This window comes from Botrytis deweyae (genome assembly GCF_014898535.1).
Source record: "Botrytis deweyae strain B1 chromosome Unknown BDEW_009, whole genome shotgun sequence".
NCBI lineage: Eukaryota > Fungi > Ascomycota > Leotiomycetes > Helotiales > Sclerotiniaceae > Botrytis > Botrytis deweyae.
Window position 1 is genome coordinate 873,157 of NW_024066216.1, and position 18,612 is coordinate 891,768.

At 42.0% G+C, this 18,612-nt stretch overlaps 7 protein-coding genes across 7 annotated transcripts; 5 read left to right on the forward strand and 2 right to left on the reverse strand.

The window, feature by feature from the left end:
- Nucleotides 1–1,145: 1,145 nt before the first annotated feature.
- EAE98_004878 (uncharacterized protein) lies at nt 1,146–2,034 on the forward strand. Its single transcript, XM_038952499.1, has 3 exons — nt 1,146–1,399; nt 1,491–1,618; nt 1,708–2,034. The coding sequence occupies exons 1-3, from the start codon at nt 1,343–1,345 to the stop codon at nt 1,850–1,852; spliced, it is 330 nt and encodes a 109-aa protein (XP_038811149.1). The 5' UTR covers nt 1,146–1,342; the 3' UTR covers nt 1,853–2,034.
- A 1,201-nt stretch (nt 2,035–3,235) lies between these two features.
- On the forward strand, nt 3,236–5,018 carry EAE98_004879 (uncharacterized protein; the record flags this gene model as incomplete). The annotated part of the gene is made up of 4 exons (XM_038952500.1): nt 3,236–3,358; nt 3,416–4,211; nt 4,414–4,495; nt 4,553–5,018. The coding sequence occupies 4 exons, from the start codon at nt 3,236–3,238 to the stop codon at nt 5,016–5,018; spliced, it is 1,467 nt and encodes a 488-aa protein (XP_038811150.1).
- A 1,258-nt stretch (nt 5,019–6,276) lies between these two features.
- EAE98_004880 (uncharacterized protein) lies at nt 6,277–6,790 on the forward strand (the record flags this gene model as incomplete). The annotated part of the gene is made up of 3 exons (XM_038952501.1): nt 6,277–6,604; nt 6,654–6,724; nt 6,776–6,790. The coding sequence occupies 3 exons, from the start codon at nt 6,277–6,279 to the stop codon at nt 6,788–6,790; spliced, it is 414 nt and encodes a 137-aa protein (XP_038811151.1).
- Nucleotides 6,791–7,038: 248 nt separating this feature from the next.
- On the reverse strand, nt 7,039–8,481 carry EAE98_004881 (uncharacterized protein; the record flags this gene model as incomplete). Its single annotated transcript, XM_038952502.1, has 2 exons — nt 7,039–8,077; nt 8,132–8,481. 2 exons carry the CDS (start codon nt 8,479–8,481, stop codon nt 7,039–7,041), a joined length of 1,389 nt encoding a protein of 462 aa, XP_038811152.1.
- Nucleotides 8,482–9,017: 536 nt separating this feature from the next.
- On the reverse strand, nt 9,018–10,005 carry EAE98_004882 (uncharacterized protein; the record flags this gene model as incomplete). The annotated part of the gene is made up of 2 exons (XM_038952503.1): nt 9,018–9,612; nt 9,665–10,005. 2 exons carry the CDS (start codon nt 10,003–10,005, stop codon nt 9,018–9,020), a joined length of 936 nt encoding a protein of 311 aa, XP_038811153.1.
- Nucleotides 10,006–12,551: 2,546 nt separating this feature from the next.
- Nucleotides 12,552–13,953, forward strand: EAE98_004883 (uncharacterized protein; the record flags this gene model as incomplete). Its single annotated transcript, XM_038952504.1, has 2 exons — nt 12,552–12,994; nt 13,143–13,953. The coding sequence occupies 2 exons, from the start codon at nt 12,552–12,554 to the stop codon at nt 13,951–13,953; spliced, it is 1,254 nt and encodes a 417-aa protein (XP_038811154.1).
- Nucleotides 13,954–15,993: 2,040 nt separating this feature from the next.
- Nucleotides 15,994–16,365, forward strand: EAE98_004884 (uncharacterized protein; the record flags this gene model as incomplete). Its single annotated transcript, XM_038952505.1, has 1 exon — nt 15,994–16,365. One exon carries the CDS (start codon nt 15,994–15,996, stop codon nt 16,363–16,365), a length of 372 nt encoding a protein of 123 aa, XP_038811155.1.
- Between the last annotated feature and the right edge of the window lie 2,247 nt (nt 16,366–18,612).

An 18,612-nucleotide genomic window follows, 5' to 3' on the forward strand; every position in this document is an offset into this window, starting at 1 on the left:
GACTGTCCCACCAGCCAGTGCTCCGTCTGGTCACGCCTATTGCATTTTTAGTAGTGGAATAATCAGTTGTGAGAGTTTGGATTGACTAAAAATAGCAAGAACTTGAGCTCAGGTTGGACCACAAAGAACTACGTGAAGCACTAACAACACATATGGACGGAGATTCTGACCAAAATAGTCAAAATCGCGTGCTTGGGATATTCGTGCACCTCAATCTATTATGTTTACTAGTCATGATATAAAATTAGGGTTTGATTCTATTTCCATTTGCTGTTTGAAGAATTTCATGAATTTATGTATATATCGCGGTGTCTGCGTCACCTGGACTCGAAGCAAGACAGATCATGAAGTTGTGCCATTGCGAACTTTCATTTGAAAAAAGGACGGCAATGATCCATTTGGTCAGTTTTGTTATTTGAGTACTGTGGGCGTTTGGACTTGATTCTAGGACAACAAAAGCTTCATGTACACATCGTATTCCGAGCTCACTCATTAGATGTCCACGGGTAGTTGCTGTGTCTGAGCCTCAGCGGGACGACTGAGAACCCAAAAATAAACACTCTTTTTCAATATCTGATATAATTTTTAACAATCATCGTACTCAGTCAAAATTTGAATAAAGATATGGCATTATTTACGCTGCATTTTCTATTATTCGTACTTCTATATATTGATATCATTATAAATCCCTGAGACATAAGTGTCTTGGATGGCCTTACTTGAGAGGTTGAGTGTGGTAACAAGTCGGCCATTTGAAAAGCCGACTATTACTGCTTTTTTCGCTCAAACATGAAGCTGAAATCCACCATCCAATCTTCTGGATTGTTGAACCCCACAATTTCCTTCCGAGCATAAGTGCTTGAGAACAAGTCAGTCATCGAATACTATTCGAGTACCTCAACACGAAAATCATGCTATGGCTGTGCTGCCAACAAATGGGAAGCTGTGCTTGTAGAAGGGTTGAATCGAAACAAAGGCAACCCATGAAGTTTCCGCTATGATATCTTGAGTTGTGGGGAATCTGCTCATGCAATGACCCGTGCCACGTCTGTTCCACCACCTCCTCGGACTCTCAAGCAATTGTTGGATTCGGACGGCTTTCGAGAATGCGTAATCCGAAGCTATTTTTACTTACAAGCTGTCAATGCATTAGTATCACAGGTACGACATTGAGAGATATCTAATGCGGAGATCTTCGCCCCCTCGAATTATATAAAGGACAAGAAAGCCAACCTTATTGCTCTACAACATACAACCAAATCACTAGAAGACGAATCTCATCAAGCCATTCAACCACCTCATCATAAACAAGTTACAATCCAAATCTCTCATAACCGCAATCATGAGTCCTATTTCTCGAGTCGTCACCTTCACTCCTAAGCCGGAGAAGATCGAGGAAGTAAGTTTATTCTTTCCATCGAACCCCCAAATCGTCTTCTTACTATCCTCGAATATCTTCTTTCACACTCTCTAACATAACAATTTAACAGTCTCTCGCCGAAGGTGCTAAGTTCGCCAAAGTTGTTGAAGATGCCGAGCCAGGCTGCCTTATGTACAAAGTATCGAAGACCGAGCCTTTGTCAGGTGATGGCCCAGAGCAAATCGTTATGACTATGATGTAAGTAACTTGCCTGTCACACGTTCCCCCTTCTCCTTTCCTCTTCCATTTCATATATTCTGGATCTATGGGCTAACCAGATCTTGCAGATTCAAAGATGAGGCAGCTTTCAAAGCTCATGAGGAGAGTGCCCATGTCAAATCATACAAGGCTGATAGCAAGGCAGCTGAGTTTTTGATGGCACCACCTGATGTCAGAGTTGTCACTCCTGCTGGAGGTTTCAGCAGAACTTAATTTGAGGGGTTTAAATGAGGGGTTTCAACTCTTTATCTGTATTGCATTGTTTAGATATCCAATGAAGCGAATGTTGACAGCATCCATTTTATATTTCAGTGAATGGTTATTCTCCAAGTGATTTTCTAGGTGAACCACCGACTCACTAGTTGGTTGTCAATTCAATTGTGACATGAAGCTCAACCACGACTTGAGATCTTGACTAATGGTAATTTGTGGTCATTTTTGATCCTACCACCATACTGGGAATGATCTGAATATAGCCTCGATACCTAAAGGCAGGTAGGTAACTACTTTCATCAGGACATGCATCGTTAGTTCGCTCCTGATGTCCAATGATTCAGGAGTGCTTGTTGAAAGACCACGTTGAAATGTGTCAACAATAGCTTGGAGGAAGGACCTGAATCCAAGATGGTTACATCGGGTAACAGTGATAAACACTGAAAGTTTAGTTCTCATGGTAAAAGTAGGTAAGCAGCTAGCTACACTTCTCCAATAATATACAAACAGATTTCAAACTAATAAGGGTGTCTGATAGTCCGAACTGCAGTCCAACAATCAAAAACTTTAGAACATCCAATCCCTTCTAAACATTGAAATAATTTGAGATGTTGAAATTGATTTGATTGTTATGAGATTGATAATAGTATCTTCAGAATTCGTCCGCACTATTGGGAAAGCTATTATAACTTCAGGTATCTCAGTTATGCTAGTGAACCGTAGGTAGGAAGATAATATGGGGAGAAGTGATTTGGTTATCGGGGTGGAATTAGCATCTAGCTCCATACACACCTAGGTGATACCCCGCCCCCGCTATCAAGAACATTCCTTATCAGCACCGTGCGATGATGTTCAACTCATGAATTAAATACGAGGGCGTGTCTTTGATGAATGCCGGGCTGAAATTTAAGCGAATTTCCTCACCAAAACTATGCTTTATTCTATATATTTATAAATGAATTATAATTCAAATATTGATTATAAAACTTTGAAATTTGAATTATATTAAGAGAATTGATTAAAGATTAATTTGGTATTAGATTTATTAGTTTTTAATTTGAATTGATAATAGAATTCTTTATAGAAATTTGATTTTTAAAATAAACATTATTTCTTATAAAGATTTTAAGCTTAAAAATTCAATATAAATTTTGATTTAATTGAAAACTTTAATAAAAAAACTAAATCTGTATTATTAGATTTTAAACAAGAATTTATTATTTTTATAAAACTTCAAATATATAATATTATTAATTGATTTAATATTAAATTTTAAAATAGGTGAGTTTGGGTGAATTTTGGTGTGAAAAAGTGCTTGCGCACGGACCCGGCATTCATCAAAGACACGCCCTCGTACACAACATTGAAATATCTCATCACAAAATGGAAAAGTGTCGGTCTTTTAGGTCCCCGGAGAATTGGCTTCAGTCTTCCAAGAGACACGTCGTCGCCTTCACTGCATTCGTTATCCTTATCTTCGGCGTACAACTTTTACCAAATTTCGTGGTAAGTGTCCGCCACAAGCCTCGATGATTAGATTCAATGTTAACTTAAAGCAAATAGTCTTGGCCATTGGCACCATTGATGCTTGGAGATATTAGTTTGTCCAGATATGAGAAATTCCAGAGATGCTCTGTAAATACATTTCTTGAGACCGGGTTGCCATGGCTAGAAACTGCTTCACCTATTGTGCTCTCAGAATTCGTCCAGCGGAGAGATAATCTAGCTGTCGCTCTTGATAGTGATGGAATAGATGCATTTATCGTTGAACCAGGATATACCTTTCAGTATTATGCCAACGTCAGTCAAAAAGCCTGGGAAGTTTGGGAGCCTGAAGAGCGACCATTTCTCATGATCATTACACCTCATTATGATACAAGTTTGAGGAGAGTTGTTGCAAAGACATCATTTCTGGCACCACATTTCGAGGAAGGGAGGGTAAGAATGCTCGGTATGCCTTTCGAAGGTGACCTGTACATCGTTACTTGGGAGGAACACTGGGATCCTTATTTGACGCTTTTGAAAAATTGGCATACTGTCGTCGGTAAGAAAGATGCAGGGTCTGCTCAAGTTCCAAAGGTGATGGTCGACGAAGAAATGAGAGACTTCATCCAGAGAGGACTTGGAGAAAATGGCTTCGAAGTGGTGGGACTTGCTGGCAGTGTGAAACGAGTGAAGCAAACGAAAACAGTTGGCGAAGTAAATATACTCAGGGCGGTCAATACAGGAACTGTCGAAGCATTGCGAGCTATGAGGCAGTGTATGGTGCCGGGCTTGACTGAAAATGAGGTCATGGCTGGACTTGACAGTACAATGCGAGCTGGTGGGATGGATCCATTCTTTGATATCGTACTTTTTGGTAAGTCAATCATTGATTCTCTCAAGTTCTTTCGCATAATGGTCTTTGAGTATTTCCTGTCTTGCACATACCTTTCTACTGTGTAGAACTCACTGAGTTATGACGCACATCAATCTTGTGTACCTACTGATTATCTCACACTTCTCATTTGGGCGGAAATGAGTATGAAGCATAACGGAGAATAGTATTGATCTTCTAATAGATGAGAATGCTGCAATGCCACATGGTGGACCAAATGGAAGTAAAGTTCTGGAAGAAGAGACCTTCGTGTTGATCGATGTTGGGTGAGCTCCAAGCACTTCACTCCTTGGATATATCTAAGCTGATGTAATTTCTCAAAGTTCTCATCTATATGGATATTCTTTAGACATTTGCCGAACATTCTTTCCACCCTTCTTCTCGAAACCGAAAGATTTTTCGCTTCTTTCACCAATTGCCCAACACAAGATCGCAATTTGGGACGTAGTATTCGAGGCACAAACTAAAGCTTTAGATGCATTGAAACCAAATTCATCATGCGCTTCTGTAGATATAGCGGCTCGAAATGTCATCGCAGATGCCGGCTACGAGAAAGCATTTACACATCGCGTTGGCCATGGAATTGGTATCAAGGCGCATGAGAGTCCTTATTTGAACAAGGGGAATGTAGGAGAACTCCTAGATTTAGGGATGGCGTTCACATTAGAGCCTGGAATATACCTTGAAGAGAAGTTTGGCGTGAGGCATGAAGACGTTTTTGTCGTGAGAGACAATGGTGAAGCAGATGTTCTTACGGGTTCCAGGGCGAAAGGCCCATGGGATCCATGATGCAGTGTGGATGGTATTGTAATTGAAACATGAGCATTTATCCGAAGCCCGAAGGACGTTGCAGCAATACACTACAGGGTCAATACCGACCAAACCAATCAGTAGCTTAACGTTTATAATGATTAACCAATGGAAATAATTCCATGTGACAATTCATGTTTTGTTGCACGTCGTAGGGCGAGAGGGCGAGAGGGCGAAGAAAAGGGCGAAGGGCGCGAAAGCCCGAGGCGTCAGGGGGTAAAAGGGCGAGGGCCGACAACATTTTAGCAATTTTATTGGCTAGCTAGATTGCTAGAGGAAAGAGAGAGACCCGTGTTATTCTCATAATTACCTATCTCATTTACTTTGTTTGTATTGATATTGAAGAGCTTGGATGGCATTCTGGTGTAAAAGGTTTCCTGCGTTTGGAATTAGAATTCAGGTTGACAAAAAAGCATCAAACCAAAAATTATGGGGCGCGACTAATAAGCTTCATTTTAACTACATTCGGGCAAAATTTCCATCGCTTCCTTATCTCAGATCAACGACGACCCCTTCATTCAACATTCGCCATTTTTGCTGCATGAGAATGCATCAGCTACGGGAGCTAAAAACAACCAGCCGGTTAAGCTCTTAAGGTTTCTGACACAAAGATACCGACGATGCACGCTCCATCTACAGATAGTCATATCCCCAAACAATCTATAGAGCGATAGCTAAGACATGTCGATACCTATCAAGAATACAACCTGAATTCGAATCCGAAATCCGCCCGTATGCCTTTCTTGTCGTGCCCGAGCTCCAAATGTACCCCTCCTTAGATCTCAGAAAGGCATATCATACCCCGCGCATTTCCTATTTCAGCAATACAGTCCACGGAATACATTGAGAATACCTCATATGGCAAATGTTCTTGCTACAGTGGGATGACTTAACAACTTGGTGGTTTTGCATTATCGGGAGCTAATAGCAGAGATGGATATATAAGATGAAGGCACCATGGACGAAGAAAGCGATTCTTTCCAGTTCGACACACACTCTTCTTATCATCTGCAGAAACACAAGACATACCTTACAATAACTTCATATTCACGAATCAACTCTCTTCAAGAACTTTGCAAGTTACTGTGAGAAGATAAGAACTCAAGGTATGAATACGATCATGATCCTTTCCAATATTCCCATTTCCTCAATCACCAAATATCACCTCTATAACATCTTACTATCTCATCCACGCTTCACTCTCATCGCCCTCTTTATCCATTCATCAAGACTAACAATGGGTTCTATAATCAGTAAAGCTAAATCATCTAAATCCTCATCAAAAACTGAAAAGATGTCTTCTCTTCCATTCACATACCACGCCAATGCTCAAACCGAGTTCAAGCCTCCTCTCATTGCTAACGAGAATGCATTCCTCGGTGATGTGGCAGTATCTACCGATGAAGCTGCACCACTATCAGCTGGCTTCTACAGATTAGAAAAGGGCACACCATTGATCTACGAATACACATATCATGAGATGAAGATTATCGTTGATGGAGAGTTTGATATTAGCGATGAAACTGGACAGAAGGTTCATGCCACCAAGGGCGATGTTTTCTACTGTAAGTTGCCCAGAAATACTTTAGAAGCTTATAGTCTAACTTGGATTAGTTCCAAAGGGAAGTAAGATTACTTTCACTACAGAAACTTTCGGGTTGGGATTCTTCGTTGGACAGAGAAAGGTATGCTTCAATAAAGCTTCACGTACTTGAATAGGGCTAACTATTTGACAGACTGGAACCGCATAAGAGCGGAATATCAGTCAAATGGAATTGGATAATGGGATAATGAATTATGGAGTCTATCTGCTGTTTGTAAATACAACTACCAATGTCATGAGTTATGATGCACTACTTGACGATCTCATCTGATACTACTTGTCCTTGATATATGATTTTCTGGCTAGTGCCGAAGATTATCGAGCCCTATCACTTTCCGGATTGTTTCAGTGGTCGTGTTCTCATTAATTAAGTACTATGGCATTAATCATATCTCATCATATGTACGATTGTCCATCAAGTTCAAACACCTGCGTCATGCTGTCACCTCTTCGACCATTCCTCACGAATACCCCACCATCCAATTCCTTAATACTTATTCTCTCTCTTCCCCACGACATATCTCCTTCCATCTCCCTCGCGCTTCTTCTGCCACTTCGTCTTCCACCCCCCACAGGCGTAGCAGCTAATTCCCTAACACTTACTTTTCCTGTCCTCTCAGCAACTGCTCCTGCAATATCTAATTCCCTCAATTCCCCGTGATCATCATACATTTCATGGATCCCATCAGTTTTTGCAAATGGCTCCATCACTTCTGGAAGATTGCTGAAGAAGAAGTTCGTAGGACTTTCGGCTGTTGGGGTAGTAGATTTGCTCTTTTGCGCTCGTCGGTATTTTCCTATCCAGATGAGAGTGAAGATTAGGAGGAGGAGGAAGACGAGTACTCCAAGTACAATGCCGATTAGTGCTTTGGGATCATACTTGGGAGGGTTCTTGGGAGCTGGGGCGGTAGAATCGGAGGGGCTGGGGGATGAGATTCCGCTGGCGGTGGTAGTAATTGATACTGTAACTCCTATGGTATTCGTTTGACCGAAAAAGGAGGTGACGAGGGAGCCAGATTCAGTGAAGATAGATTCTCTTGGGGTAGGTTCGCTTGAGGGTGTAGCATCTGATGGTTGAGATTCGATGGCACCAGAAGAGACCGAGTTTGAAACAGACTTTGAAATCGAGTTCGAACCCGAGTTGGAACCGGAATCAGAGGCTGATGCTTTGCTAGCAGTGTTTGTGGCCGAACCTGATGCGGATGGACTGGCAGACTCCCGATCTGATTGCACGTTCAATGGGCTTGCCGTTATTGCAGCCGACGAGCTTTGTTCAGAAGTCGACGCAGATATTGGAGCAGTTGTGGTTGCTTCAAATAGAAAGGCAGGCGGGCTTGCATTCGCTTGGGATGCACAAGTCATATGTGTGTAAGTTTGATCTGCGCCGAAGAGGAGGAGACTTGAGACACAAAAGCTAGCGCTTTTCTGTTTCGCACTAAAGTTTTTGTCAGAGACTGCACTCCAATACATCTAGCGATCCTAAGCGTACCAACTCAATGTGTTTACATCCGTACCTGTTAGCCCGCATCCTGTCGAACAAGGTCCAGCGTCGATGCAATAACCACCAAAGCCACAATCTGTGAGGGTTAACCCAGTTCTGCATAGGCCCCATAGCGTAGCAGTTGGATCAAAGGTACACTCCGAGCCACTGTTCGCAACCAGTGGCTGATTTGCGTTCCCATTCAGGAAACCACAAGTGGAAGTGGCGAATGCTGTCGTCTGTCGAGGTTGCAACCCGAGAACTGTGGGGGAGCCAGTTGAGATGATTTTTCGAGGAGTAATAACATGTGCGGCACCTGAACCTATGCAAATGAAGAAAAGTAGGAAATACAAATCCATCTTCAGATAACGAATTACATACACTACCATGCTATGTCTTCCATTTCGGCCAGCGAACATTACGGAAAGTCCAAGCCGAAATCGAAATTATTGCAACGAGGGAACCCTCATGATATGATGATTAACATTTACGATGACGGCGGCTATTACTACCACATTAAAGATCAAAAAAGGAACCCGCAGTTCTGTAACACATGTGGCGTTTTCTATAGGGCTAGAGGAATTATTGTGGTACCGGCTAGCTGGGTGCTTGGCTAAAATAGCTACCAAGTGCCCAACAGTTGGGACTAATTATGCAGGTCCAAAATTACAACCCACTACCTTCAGATGATATTTTGGAACTGGAGCTGGAGAGCCTCTAATTATTGGAATCTTCTCAGATTGCCGATCTACCCTTGAATTTACTGAATCAGAATTCTGAGGCCTGCAGTTTATCACGATATTCTACATCTTATAAACATCATTTTCTTTACTATCGCTCATAACATGAGATCAATATCCCGACTCAACTGTAGAGCAGCAAAACAACCGTTTCCTCAATAGATTCCAGAAAAAGCAGCAGAGCTCGCTTTCCGTACTACGTTTGGGCTCCGAAGCCCATCAACACGTCTATCAACTTGACCACCATATATCTCAAAGATTTCACTCCTAGCTGTCGTGCCTGGTAACTCGCTGGCTGGCTCACGTTTCACGACTTTCGGGGTAGACGTGTGTCGTCTCTTCAAAAAGACGAGCACGATGATTGTAAGAAGAATGAGACTAAGGCCCCCGAGAGCCCCGCCAATTATAGCCCCTACTGGCAAGCTGCTTGACGGGTATGCTGTGCTAACTGGAGCTATACCGGTGTTGGAAGTTGCTGCTGGATCGTCGGTCATGGTTGATGATATGATAGCAGGTGTGGAAGTTGATACTTTAGGATTCGTGGCGAATGACGAAGAAGACACAGTTACTGTTCTTTCCAGAGTTGATATGCTTACCGCCGCTCGTGATGAAGAAGATATAGTTGCTGGCATGGGAGAAGTAATGGTGGGAACCGCAAGCCAAACAGCTGAGCCAGGAGCATTTGCGCACGTAATATGCGTATAGGTCTGGTAATTAGACACCAGAAATTCCGAAAAGCAGTAAGGCTGGCTAGTTGAATAACTCAGTATCATCCTACAGCTAGTGCTAGAGCAATACATACCAAGTGGTGGAAATCAACCCGGAAACCCCGCAACCAGCAGAACATGCTCCTTTATCAAAGCAGTACCCGTGGAGTCCACAATCAGCAACAGTAACAGCGTCTGAGCAGAAGCCCCATAAACTGTTCTGAGCGTCTTTGCCGCAAAAATATCCAGGTGCTGCGGATCGAGGAAACATTGCGTTTCCATTTGCGTAGCCACATGTCTCCCCAGAAGTGGTTGCTTGGCGTTTCTCCAGTATGATTGGCGCTTTGAGTGTAGTAGTAGTTGGAATAGGTGATGGTAATACGACGAGCGAGGCATTGGTACCATAAATCAGAGTCCAAAAAACCAGTGAAAACATCTTTGTCTATTAATCGCCAGAGAGTGCAATCAAGACCCAGAACTTAAGATGCCCAACAAAAGAAAAAAGAAGGATAGGGATAAGCCCTGATTCTACAGACATGGAGAGAATCTTCTCATTCATGCGGGAGCCCATTGATGTTACATTTGAAACGTCTTTCGATCACGTTCCGTGTAATGTAATGCTTACTTCCGTAGGAACAACGGATTGCTGACTCTGGGTAAGATACTTGAGCCTTCCGGAAGCGAATGTTCAAGTTAAGTGTAACAATTATCAATCTTGGAAAATGAGATCGTCACGGTATTGTATTTTTTTATCTGCAGAAGCTGCATGAAGCAGGAGTATATTTTCACGATCTTGGTCGGAGAAAATCCTCAATTGAATAATTATCTCCTGGCGCCTACGACTTAACTATTTTCTCGGTTCCAATCTACCGGGACAATTTCGTCGCAGAAACTCAGTTTAGGATGAGATTCATTGGTTAGTGGGCGCTGAGGATATGAATCACTATGAGATTCTAATCATAACCCTGCGTTGATTGCGCTTGAGAGCGACACAAATGGGTCTCAAGCTGTAGCCGCCATTTCATGCAACGCGTCAAAATTCCATCACGCACCCTACGCTCAGCGTCAATCATCTTCAATACAGCTACAAATATCAGGCTGGATTTGTTGAAAATCTTGCGCTCTCATCTCCTAGTTGATACCACAAAAATGCTTCTCAAGCCAGCGCGATTCATTGTCGCAGCTGTTTTCTTAATTATCGTCCTCACGCATTGCCTGATTGCATATCGATATTTCGTCCGATCGAGTGCCAGTAAACACTCAGATCGTATCCCTACGGTTCTTGAGATATTTCAACGGCTGCTATCGAAAGTTCAACCCAGTATCAAGTATTCTACTTCCTGAAACTGAAACGTCCACTCGGAGTAAAAAGATATCGCTTGAACCTGCGGCGCTGTGACGAAGGACCAAAGGATATATTCGTAGAAGGGTATGCATTGGTAGAAGGGTATGTACTATAGTCCATCCGTGTATAAGAATACCGCCGATACTGTGCAACTGGCTCACTCGTGAACGCAGTAAATTTCGACCTCGTGGAAGAACCCACATGTCGATCTGATTATGATTCGGGTCTCGTTCAAAACCTACTGTAGTAGGTTCTTTCTTGGATGAGATACACATCTCTGTCTGTTCGTAGAGAACGTGTTCGGGATCATGTATCAGCAGTGTACTAAAAGAGCTGGAGAGATGTCTTGATCAGAGTGTCCAATATTCCGGACTGCAGTCCAACAATGAAGATTATTAAAATTCTCAAACCAATTAGAATATTTAAATCATTTCAGATGTTGAATTTGATAGGAACATTGAACTATCCTCAAATTTCTCATTGCTTTTAAACATTTAAATTCTTATATTATTGAACTATAGTTCGGACTATTGGATACTATAATCTTGACTAAAACGCCTACTATGTTTGGAAGATTACTTGAGGCAGTATTTGTAGAAACAAATAAGGAGGACGCTCAGTTGAATTCTTCGAAGTCGTTGTTAGTTGGAAGTGGAGAGGCCTGGTCTGTCTCTGTTCATGAGGTATTACGGGTGTTAGAGAAGAGAGAAGAAACTCTTTATTTTTGGTGTTATGGCTGGAAGAAAGAATGAATGAATGAATGACAGTAATCGGGGGTTACGATCCTCTTCACCCCCCATTGTACCAATGAGATAAGGGGGTGAATAAATATGAACCCCCGATTAGATGAGTTCATATTCTAAGAAGCTCAAATAGAGGAGGAGGCTGCTAGAAGTTGATTGATTTACTTTGATTCTTCCTTTCGTGCTCAGGTTTTTGGATCACGAGCTTTGCATTTCTTTTACTGTTAGTTACCTAGGTATCTATTAATCTTTGTTGGAGAGTTTGAAAATGTGTTTCTCTGTGCTTCGGGTAGTAGTGAATTTAAAAATGTGAATCTTCACAGACATCCAACGTTCAAGAGAGATGAAGGCTCCACTTCTTCGAGGAGTTTATGTGACTTGTTAACAATAGAGCCAAAGTCTCATTGCTCTGAAATGACTAGAGATGGATAGATAGGAAGTGAGCTGGTAGAAAGGAGTTGATATGGTGTCTACTAGAACTTTCCTCAACTTGTGCTTTGTTGTTTGACATCAGTAGGAAGTATGTTAACTGATTCAAGAGACTCTGCTCTTAATGTGATTGATAATGAATGTTCAATAACACTTCTTTGGATAATTTGAAGAGATTGACTACTCATCTAGATATTCTTTGAATGTTCTTGTCTAAATTTCGTCTTCATCGGTAATGTAATTTCCGAGCACTTCGAACCAACTGTTGGTATCTGAACCTCATCTACCTATTGGTCAGCCACAACAATAACATATGAGAAAGCTCTCCGAAGTGAATAATTGTTAATACGACTACAAGAGATTGTTGTTACACCGTAGCGTCTTCACTTTTTTCACCTTGTCAACATCCTCGACCTTTAAAGATGTCCAAATAACATCTCCACATCACACCCCCAGATTGAAGAGATGTCTCGAAATATTTTGATCCTTCTTTTCATCATCGCTATTTGTTTTGCAAACAACGTTACTTCCAAAAAGATTGCGCTTACTGGCTTCAAGCATAAGAATCCTTCTCCAACCAAAACTTCCATCTCGTCAAGCATCAAAGTCTCCACAAGAGCACCTGCGCCAACTACCCCTCCTCAAAAACCGGACTTTCCAACATTTCATGTGGTCAAACGAGTAACAGTGGTCGAATCATGCGGCAACTATCAAATTCCAGATTTTGATCTCGAATTATACCCCGGAGATGTTTGTCAGGTCGACGAGAATGGATTGATGTTTGGAACTTGCCATGCTGGTATTTCAGATCCGAGGAGTTGTGGCTGGGCAGGGGTCTGCGTCGACGAGTCTGCTTGTACAAGTAGTTGTGGAAGGACATCAGTTCCAAACATCCGTGTTACAACTTGGTATGTGAGCTATCTATGGGTTTATTGTTTCCAAATTGCAAAATCCGCAACCAAAGTTGAAAAAATCCGAAGGGCGAATAGAAAGAGAAAGAATTCAAGGATTGAGATAGGCTCTAGAACAGATCATACTGACATTCTAATCTAATAGTGGTGGGAATGAGGATGGAAACGATTTTTGCGCCATGCGGTATCTCGTATCGGATACATATGTCTATACATCCATCACATGTAGTGATAAACAAAGCTGGAAAACTTGGGAAGCCACTTTTGTTACACCGATTTCTATAGATTTCGACACCTTATTTTCTTCTACCACCACAGCAACGTCAGAAACGTCAAAAACGACAGCAACACCAACACCTACAATGTCATCGAAAAGTTCAAGCATATTGACCATCTCACTTGTAAGCCCAACAGGCGAAGGTAACAGCACTGTCGATACAGATTCTCCAGATAGTAATCACTCCTTGGGTGCCATAATTGGTGGAATCGTGGGTGGGATTGGTGCTGTCTCAATTTTGGGGGTTCTTGCCTGGATCTTTCATCATCGCAGAGAGTCGAAGAAAAGAGCCAGCAGAGCACTTGCATATGACCCTGGACATTCTTCCTCTGAAGATCATGACTTGCCCAATGCAATGAGTGCGACTCAAGCGGAATCTGTTCGTCACTCCGTCAGGTCGTCGAAGCCCCCCGGAAGCCCTAGCCAAGGATACGTCCCGACGGGATATACGGATAGTCCACTTGGTAGTCCGAACATTGATAATGGCAGTATACATACAGGTGGAATGTTGACTCCAAGCGCTATGAGTCCAAGCATGAGGCCGAGTTTCATGGTACCGGGTGACGCACAAAGTATGCATAGCGCTTATGCTGATCAGCCTCTGCATGAGATGCATGCCGATCAAATTGTTCATGAGATGCCTGCCGATCCCATCGGACCTCGAGAGTTGCCAGCATGAAGTTCAAGCGATTTTTGACTATGCAGAGTCTACGGAGTTGGGGACCATTGTAATGGAGGGGTTTTTTAAAGGGTGTACTGCACATATGGAGTTTTTCGGAAGTTGGAGCTTGTCAATGGGTCAAGCCTTTCGAAGGATCATACCGGGAGTTTTCTAGGGCTGCTTATTTCATGGCTGGAGGGAAATGGACATACTGTTTCGTTTCGACATGGTTTCGAAGATAGGGGATAATAGATTCGTAGGTAATTCTCGGAAATTATTCAGGATTATTCAAAGTCTTCTCCTTGGAGTTGCCTCGTTGGGTAATCTTATGATATAGGTTCCAGATTTCCTAGGTAATTAGATGATACAAAACGATGAATAATTAGGGTTTATAAACTCAAAGGATGTTAACTTCACGTACAATCCCAAGCTCGCTTGTTTCGAGAGTAAAGAGATGAGCATATATGTGGTTGATGAGTATAGTATTCCACAGACTGTGAGATCTTAGAAAGGCATAATATTGAACTCGCTCTCGAGTCGGGGGCATGAAGAAGATGCGTGCAAATGTACAAGACATCATAACCCTCTCCATTCACCTCACTGATCCTACGGTCCCATAATTACCTAACCTCTTCCTGCCCTACACGTGATGATAGCAAGACCTACCCCGCTTTTAGCCAGTCCTCAAGTTCTTATCTTTTCAATCTTACATTAACCTTACAAAGTACTCGTACACTTCATATCTCTTGAACTCACCCTGTCGTATGTGTAACCATCAATTTTCGATATTTTTGTCAAATTCTAGACCGCTCTCCCTTCTTCCACTTTGTCCTGGTGAAAACTTTGAATCGTACCAATTGAAAGGTTTGCAGGAGCTAAAACAGTTGACATGTGCACTATTACCACCCGAATCCACTGATTTGCGGAGTATCAGGCTTGTGATAGCCTTGTGTTTTTCTAGTCATTTTCTAGTGCGGTGAAAAAGTCCAACCGAACTCAAAGGGAACTCAAAACCAACTAGACGGGTCCGAACGGGTAAGAATCAGACCACTTGATGCAAGCTTCCTTCTAGCTTCCTTTTATGGTTCAAGTCGAAATTAAATTATGTGGACTGGGGGACTTTCGCCAAGAAGGGGCATTCATCGAGGTTACATTTGATCAAAGTGATTTGTACAACAAGAACAACAACAGAAACGATTGAATTGTAACATCACACAGATACGAGAAAGGGGAAACGAACTAAAGCCAAATTGGAAATCGGAACTGAGATCGTGAGCATCGGATTGATTGTTCTTGCGTCAACCACATAGACAATAGGCCAAGGAGAACAAAGAATCTTGGAACTAAATTTCCAGCCTTTGCTGCAATTCAGCAAATCGACGATATCTTTCCAGCGAGACTTTGCACAGGTACAAACGGGTTTGATATACCAGTGTGAAGATTATTGGACGGTCTTCCGACTTCAAGGTATCAAAGCATGACAGGAGCACCAACACCGAACCCCGTCATCATCATATGTTCCCAGATTTGCAAACGATAAGCAGTATCTATGGTTCATACGACGCCGACACCGACACCTACGCCTCCTCACAATTCAATATTGTGACTAATTTGACATCAAGACAGTGATTCCAGAAGCGCCACCACTCGATGAGGCACGAGACCATTCAGAAACTACAATTTGTGATTGAGAATTAATTTGGGAACAAAGAAACTTTTCACTGTACCTATCAACGCACCTTCGATTATTCCAACGAATCTCGATAAACAAACTTTCAATCTGCCAGCATCCTTGATATCCTCGCATTGAAATCAAAATCCAGAAGCAACAACACCCCAAGCATCCACTCAGTCTGTTCGACGATTGAAACAAAATCGTTCTCGGACCTCGGGCCTCTGACTTTGAATATCTACAGGTCCATATTCGAAACCTTGCAATCTGCGTCAAAGCTGCCAATACTGATTCATCCTCCCAACCCTGCAACGGTTTCTTCGAACGATTCATCTATAAGTATACCCTTATATCCCCGCCGGGTCGAGGTTTTACTCCTGCGAAAGATGTTTCTGCAGAAGCTTCGATCCTTTTCCTTTTCATTAAACTCCAAGACTCCTCCAGAGGACGATAAAAAGCATCATCAACGTCGCAAATCACTCAGAACTCCCAATTCTGAACACAAAAACCCTCTGTCACCGTCTACAACCAATTCCACGAATGGTTCCCATGGTTCTCCGCGGAAAACAAGCATATGTACAGAAGTCAAACAGACATCCGAAATAAATAATGGGATGGATGAGAATCTAGAAGGACGAGAGTTCAGGGAATATTTAGAAAAGTGTAGAAAGGCAGAAGAGGCAGAAGAAAGAAAGAGGAAGAAGATGGCCGAAAAGAGGAAGGAAGTCAATTTAAGCCCGTGGGCTAGGAGGATGTGAAGTTACAAAAAGGAGAAAGAGGAGTTGTCGACACACTTTCTCTCTCTGTTTACGAAATGGAGGAAAAGAAAGCTGGTCTATTCGGAATCCTTGATACACGAAGACACGACAACACACACAAATAAATTGAGGAAACGACGACACAACATGCATATGCGCAACTTCCCAGAAATTGCTCAGTATATTTTCGATGAGTACATGATACAATGTGGAAGGAGAACGCAAACACTCTCTGCCACTCCACTCTCAAATTCTAGCTTTGGTTGTTGCATGCATAATACAAGGACAACTCGGCGGATATGTCTCATACGAAATTAAGAAAGACGAAAGATTTCACGAACCTCGAATCCAACCAACAACCCACACTATCCCCATCCAAGTATGGAATTTGAGCTTGAAGCTCTATCTCTCAATTTACCTCCATCCGCAATGAACGATGCATACTATAACGCTATTTTACGATCGCACGATATCCAAATTACCCTTTCCTTAGCCAGCGCCTTTTTCACCTCAGTAGATACCCTCAAACCATTTCCATAGATTGACTTTTGTTATTCCCCCCACTTTGTTGCGATTTAGGATTCATATTTTCGCTTCAATTCTTTCGATATTCTGAATCAAGAATATCTTTTTGTAATTTTTAGTAGATGGACTTTTTTGGTCAATATATTGCACCAAAGCAAATTTAAATTTGCTTGATTTTATCATACACAAAATCCATCATTTTTCGTACGTTGAACCTATATGTATTTACCATATTCTGTACCCCAGAATATGTCGAATATTTTGTGCATATTGCGTGCTCTTCAGCCCATTCATTCCACACTTAATTATGCTGCTTTGCATGAGTATGTCTCGCCGAAGAGGTATGCTTATATATTTGATAGCCTATAATATGAAACAGTCAACGCCCGCAGCTTCTGCAAGACATACATATCTATCATGGAATTTATATCTAAATATCTGCGATGTTCACTCACTTATCAATACACAGAGCACCAGTAAAAAAGTGTTTGATCCGTCATCAAAAGCTATCATTCTTGCTCCTCTTATTTGGATATATCAACATACTAGATCTATTCAGTTCTTTAAGATGTCAATCATCGAGAAGTCAATGTACATTCCGAGCATTTTTATTTTTATCTTCTATTTTTGGCTGATTTACTATTCATATTGTTGTTATTCACAAGAACATTTATGTGAACCCATAGGTGTGAATAGCGACCGACTTTTCAACTTGAGCAAGGCTCAGGACTCACTGTTCCTATTTACAGGTTTCTCGGTACTTCGAAACGACAGCTCAGCTAACACGACATGAGGATACAACATGTTAAACCATGGCACGGTGAAATGGTAAGACTTGTATATCAGAGTACAAAAACGATATACCAAGTTTGTTACACCGGAGCTTGTACGAGTTGAGATTAGACATTCCAGTTCTACCATTTCGTCTCCAACTTGTCGGCATCACCGATCATTTCCCTTTAATAAGTCATGAAAGTCATGACATGAATCACTCCAATTTACTTGACTCGAAAAATATCCTTATCCTTATCTTATCACCCCTCCAAGAGAATCCCCACCATCCATTTCAAAATCTCATTCTCTTTGCCTCCACCTTGATTCCACTTTTCCGATTATACCCCGGAATATCACGACCGGGTGAATTCCGGCATATCTCGTTTTCTCTCCCTAGATCCCAGATCGTCATCCCCCAGGTTTCGGGATACTCGATCGAGTTAGCTTCCGGACGTTTATAGGAAACCCGAGAAGGGTTTGGCAGATCAGGGACTGCGTGCGCAAATCATGCGTCGGATCTGGGGTGATTGTTTGGGATTTTATCTTCATTTATTCAGCAGACTGGCAAGAAGGGGGGTAATTACTCGTGAGGGAGCGTTTACCGATGTAATATAACATCATAGACCGTAAGAGCCAAGAGAGTAGAGAATAGGAATGATGGATCTAGTGATTCGATTACAAAGTTTAACAAAACTGTGGAAATCGTGTGTACGGATATCCGATGGTAAGACGAGTAATCAAAATCTATATCAGAAACATACGCATATATTCTGACTAGCACCGTCTGATTCTCCACTCCAATATTACCCGCCCTATCCCATCTATATTCTCCACGTGAAACCTAGTATATTGTATATATACATACACCCGTTCACTTCGATCGTACATAAATAGTCTCATCTCTCCGTCCTACATCTCCATCTCCCTTCGTATTCTCCGACTCCATCT

Excerpts from the sequence above, each read along its gene's own strand:
- EAE98_004878 (XM_038952499.1), top strand. The coding sequence starts at position 1,343 with ATGAGTCCTATTTCTCGAGTCGTCACCTTCACTCCTAAGCCGGAGAAG. Across the intron at positions 1,400-1,490 it reads AGCCGGAGAAGATCGAGGAA|TCTCTCGCCGAAGGTGCTAA; the intron begins GTAAGTTTATTC and ends ACAATTTAACAG. Across the intron at positions 1,619-1,707 it reads CAAATCGTTATGACTATGAT|ATTCAAAGATGAGGCAGCTT; the intron begins GTAAGTAACTTG and ends CAGATCTTGCAG.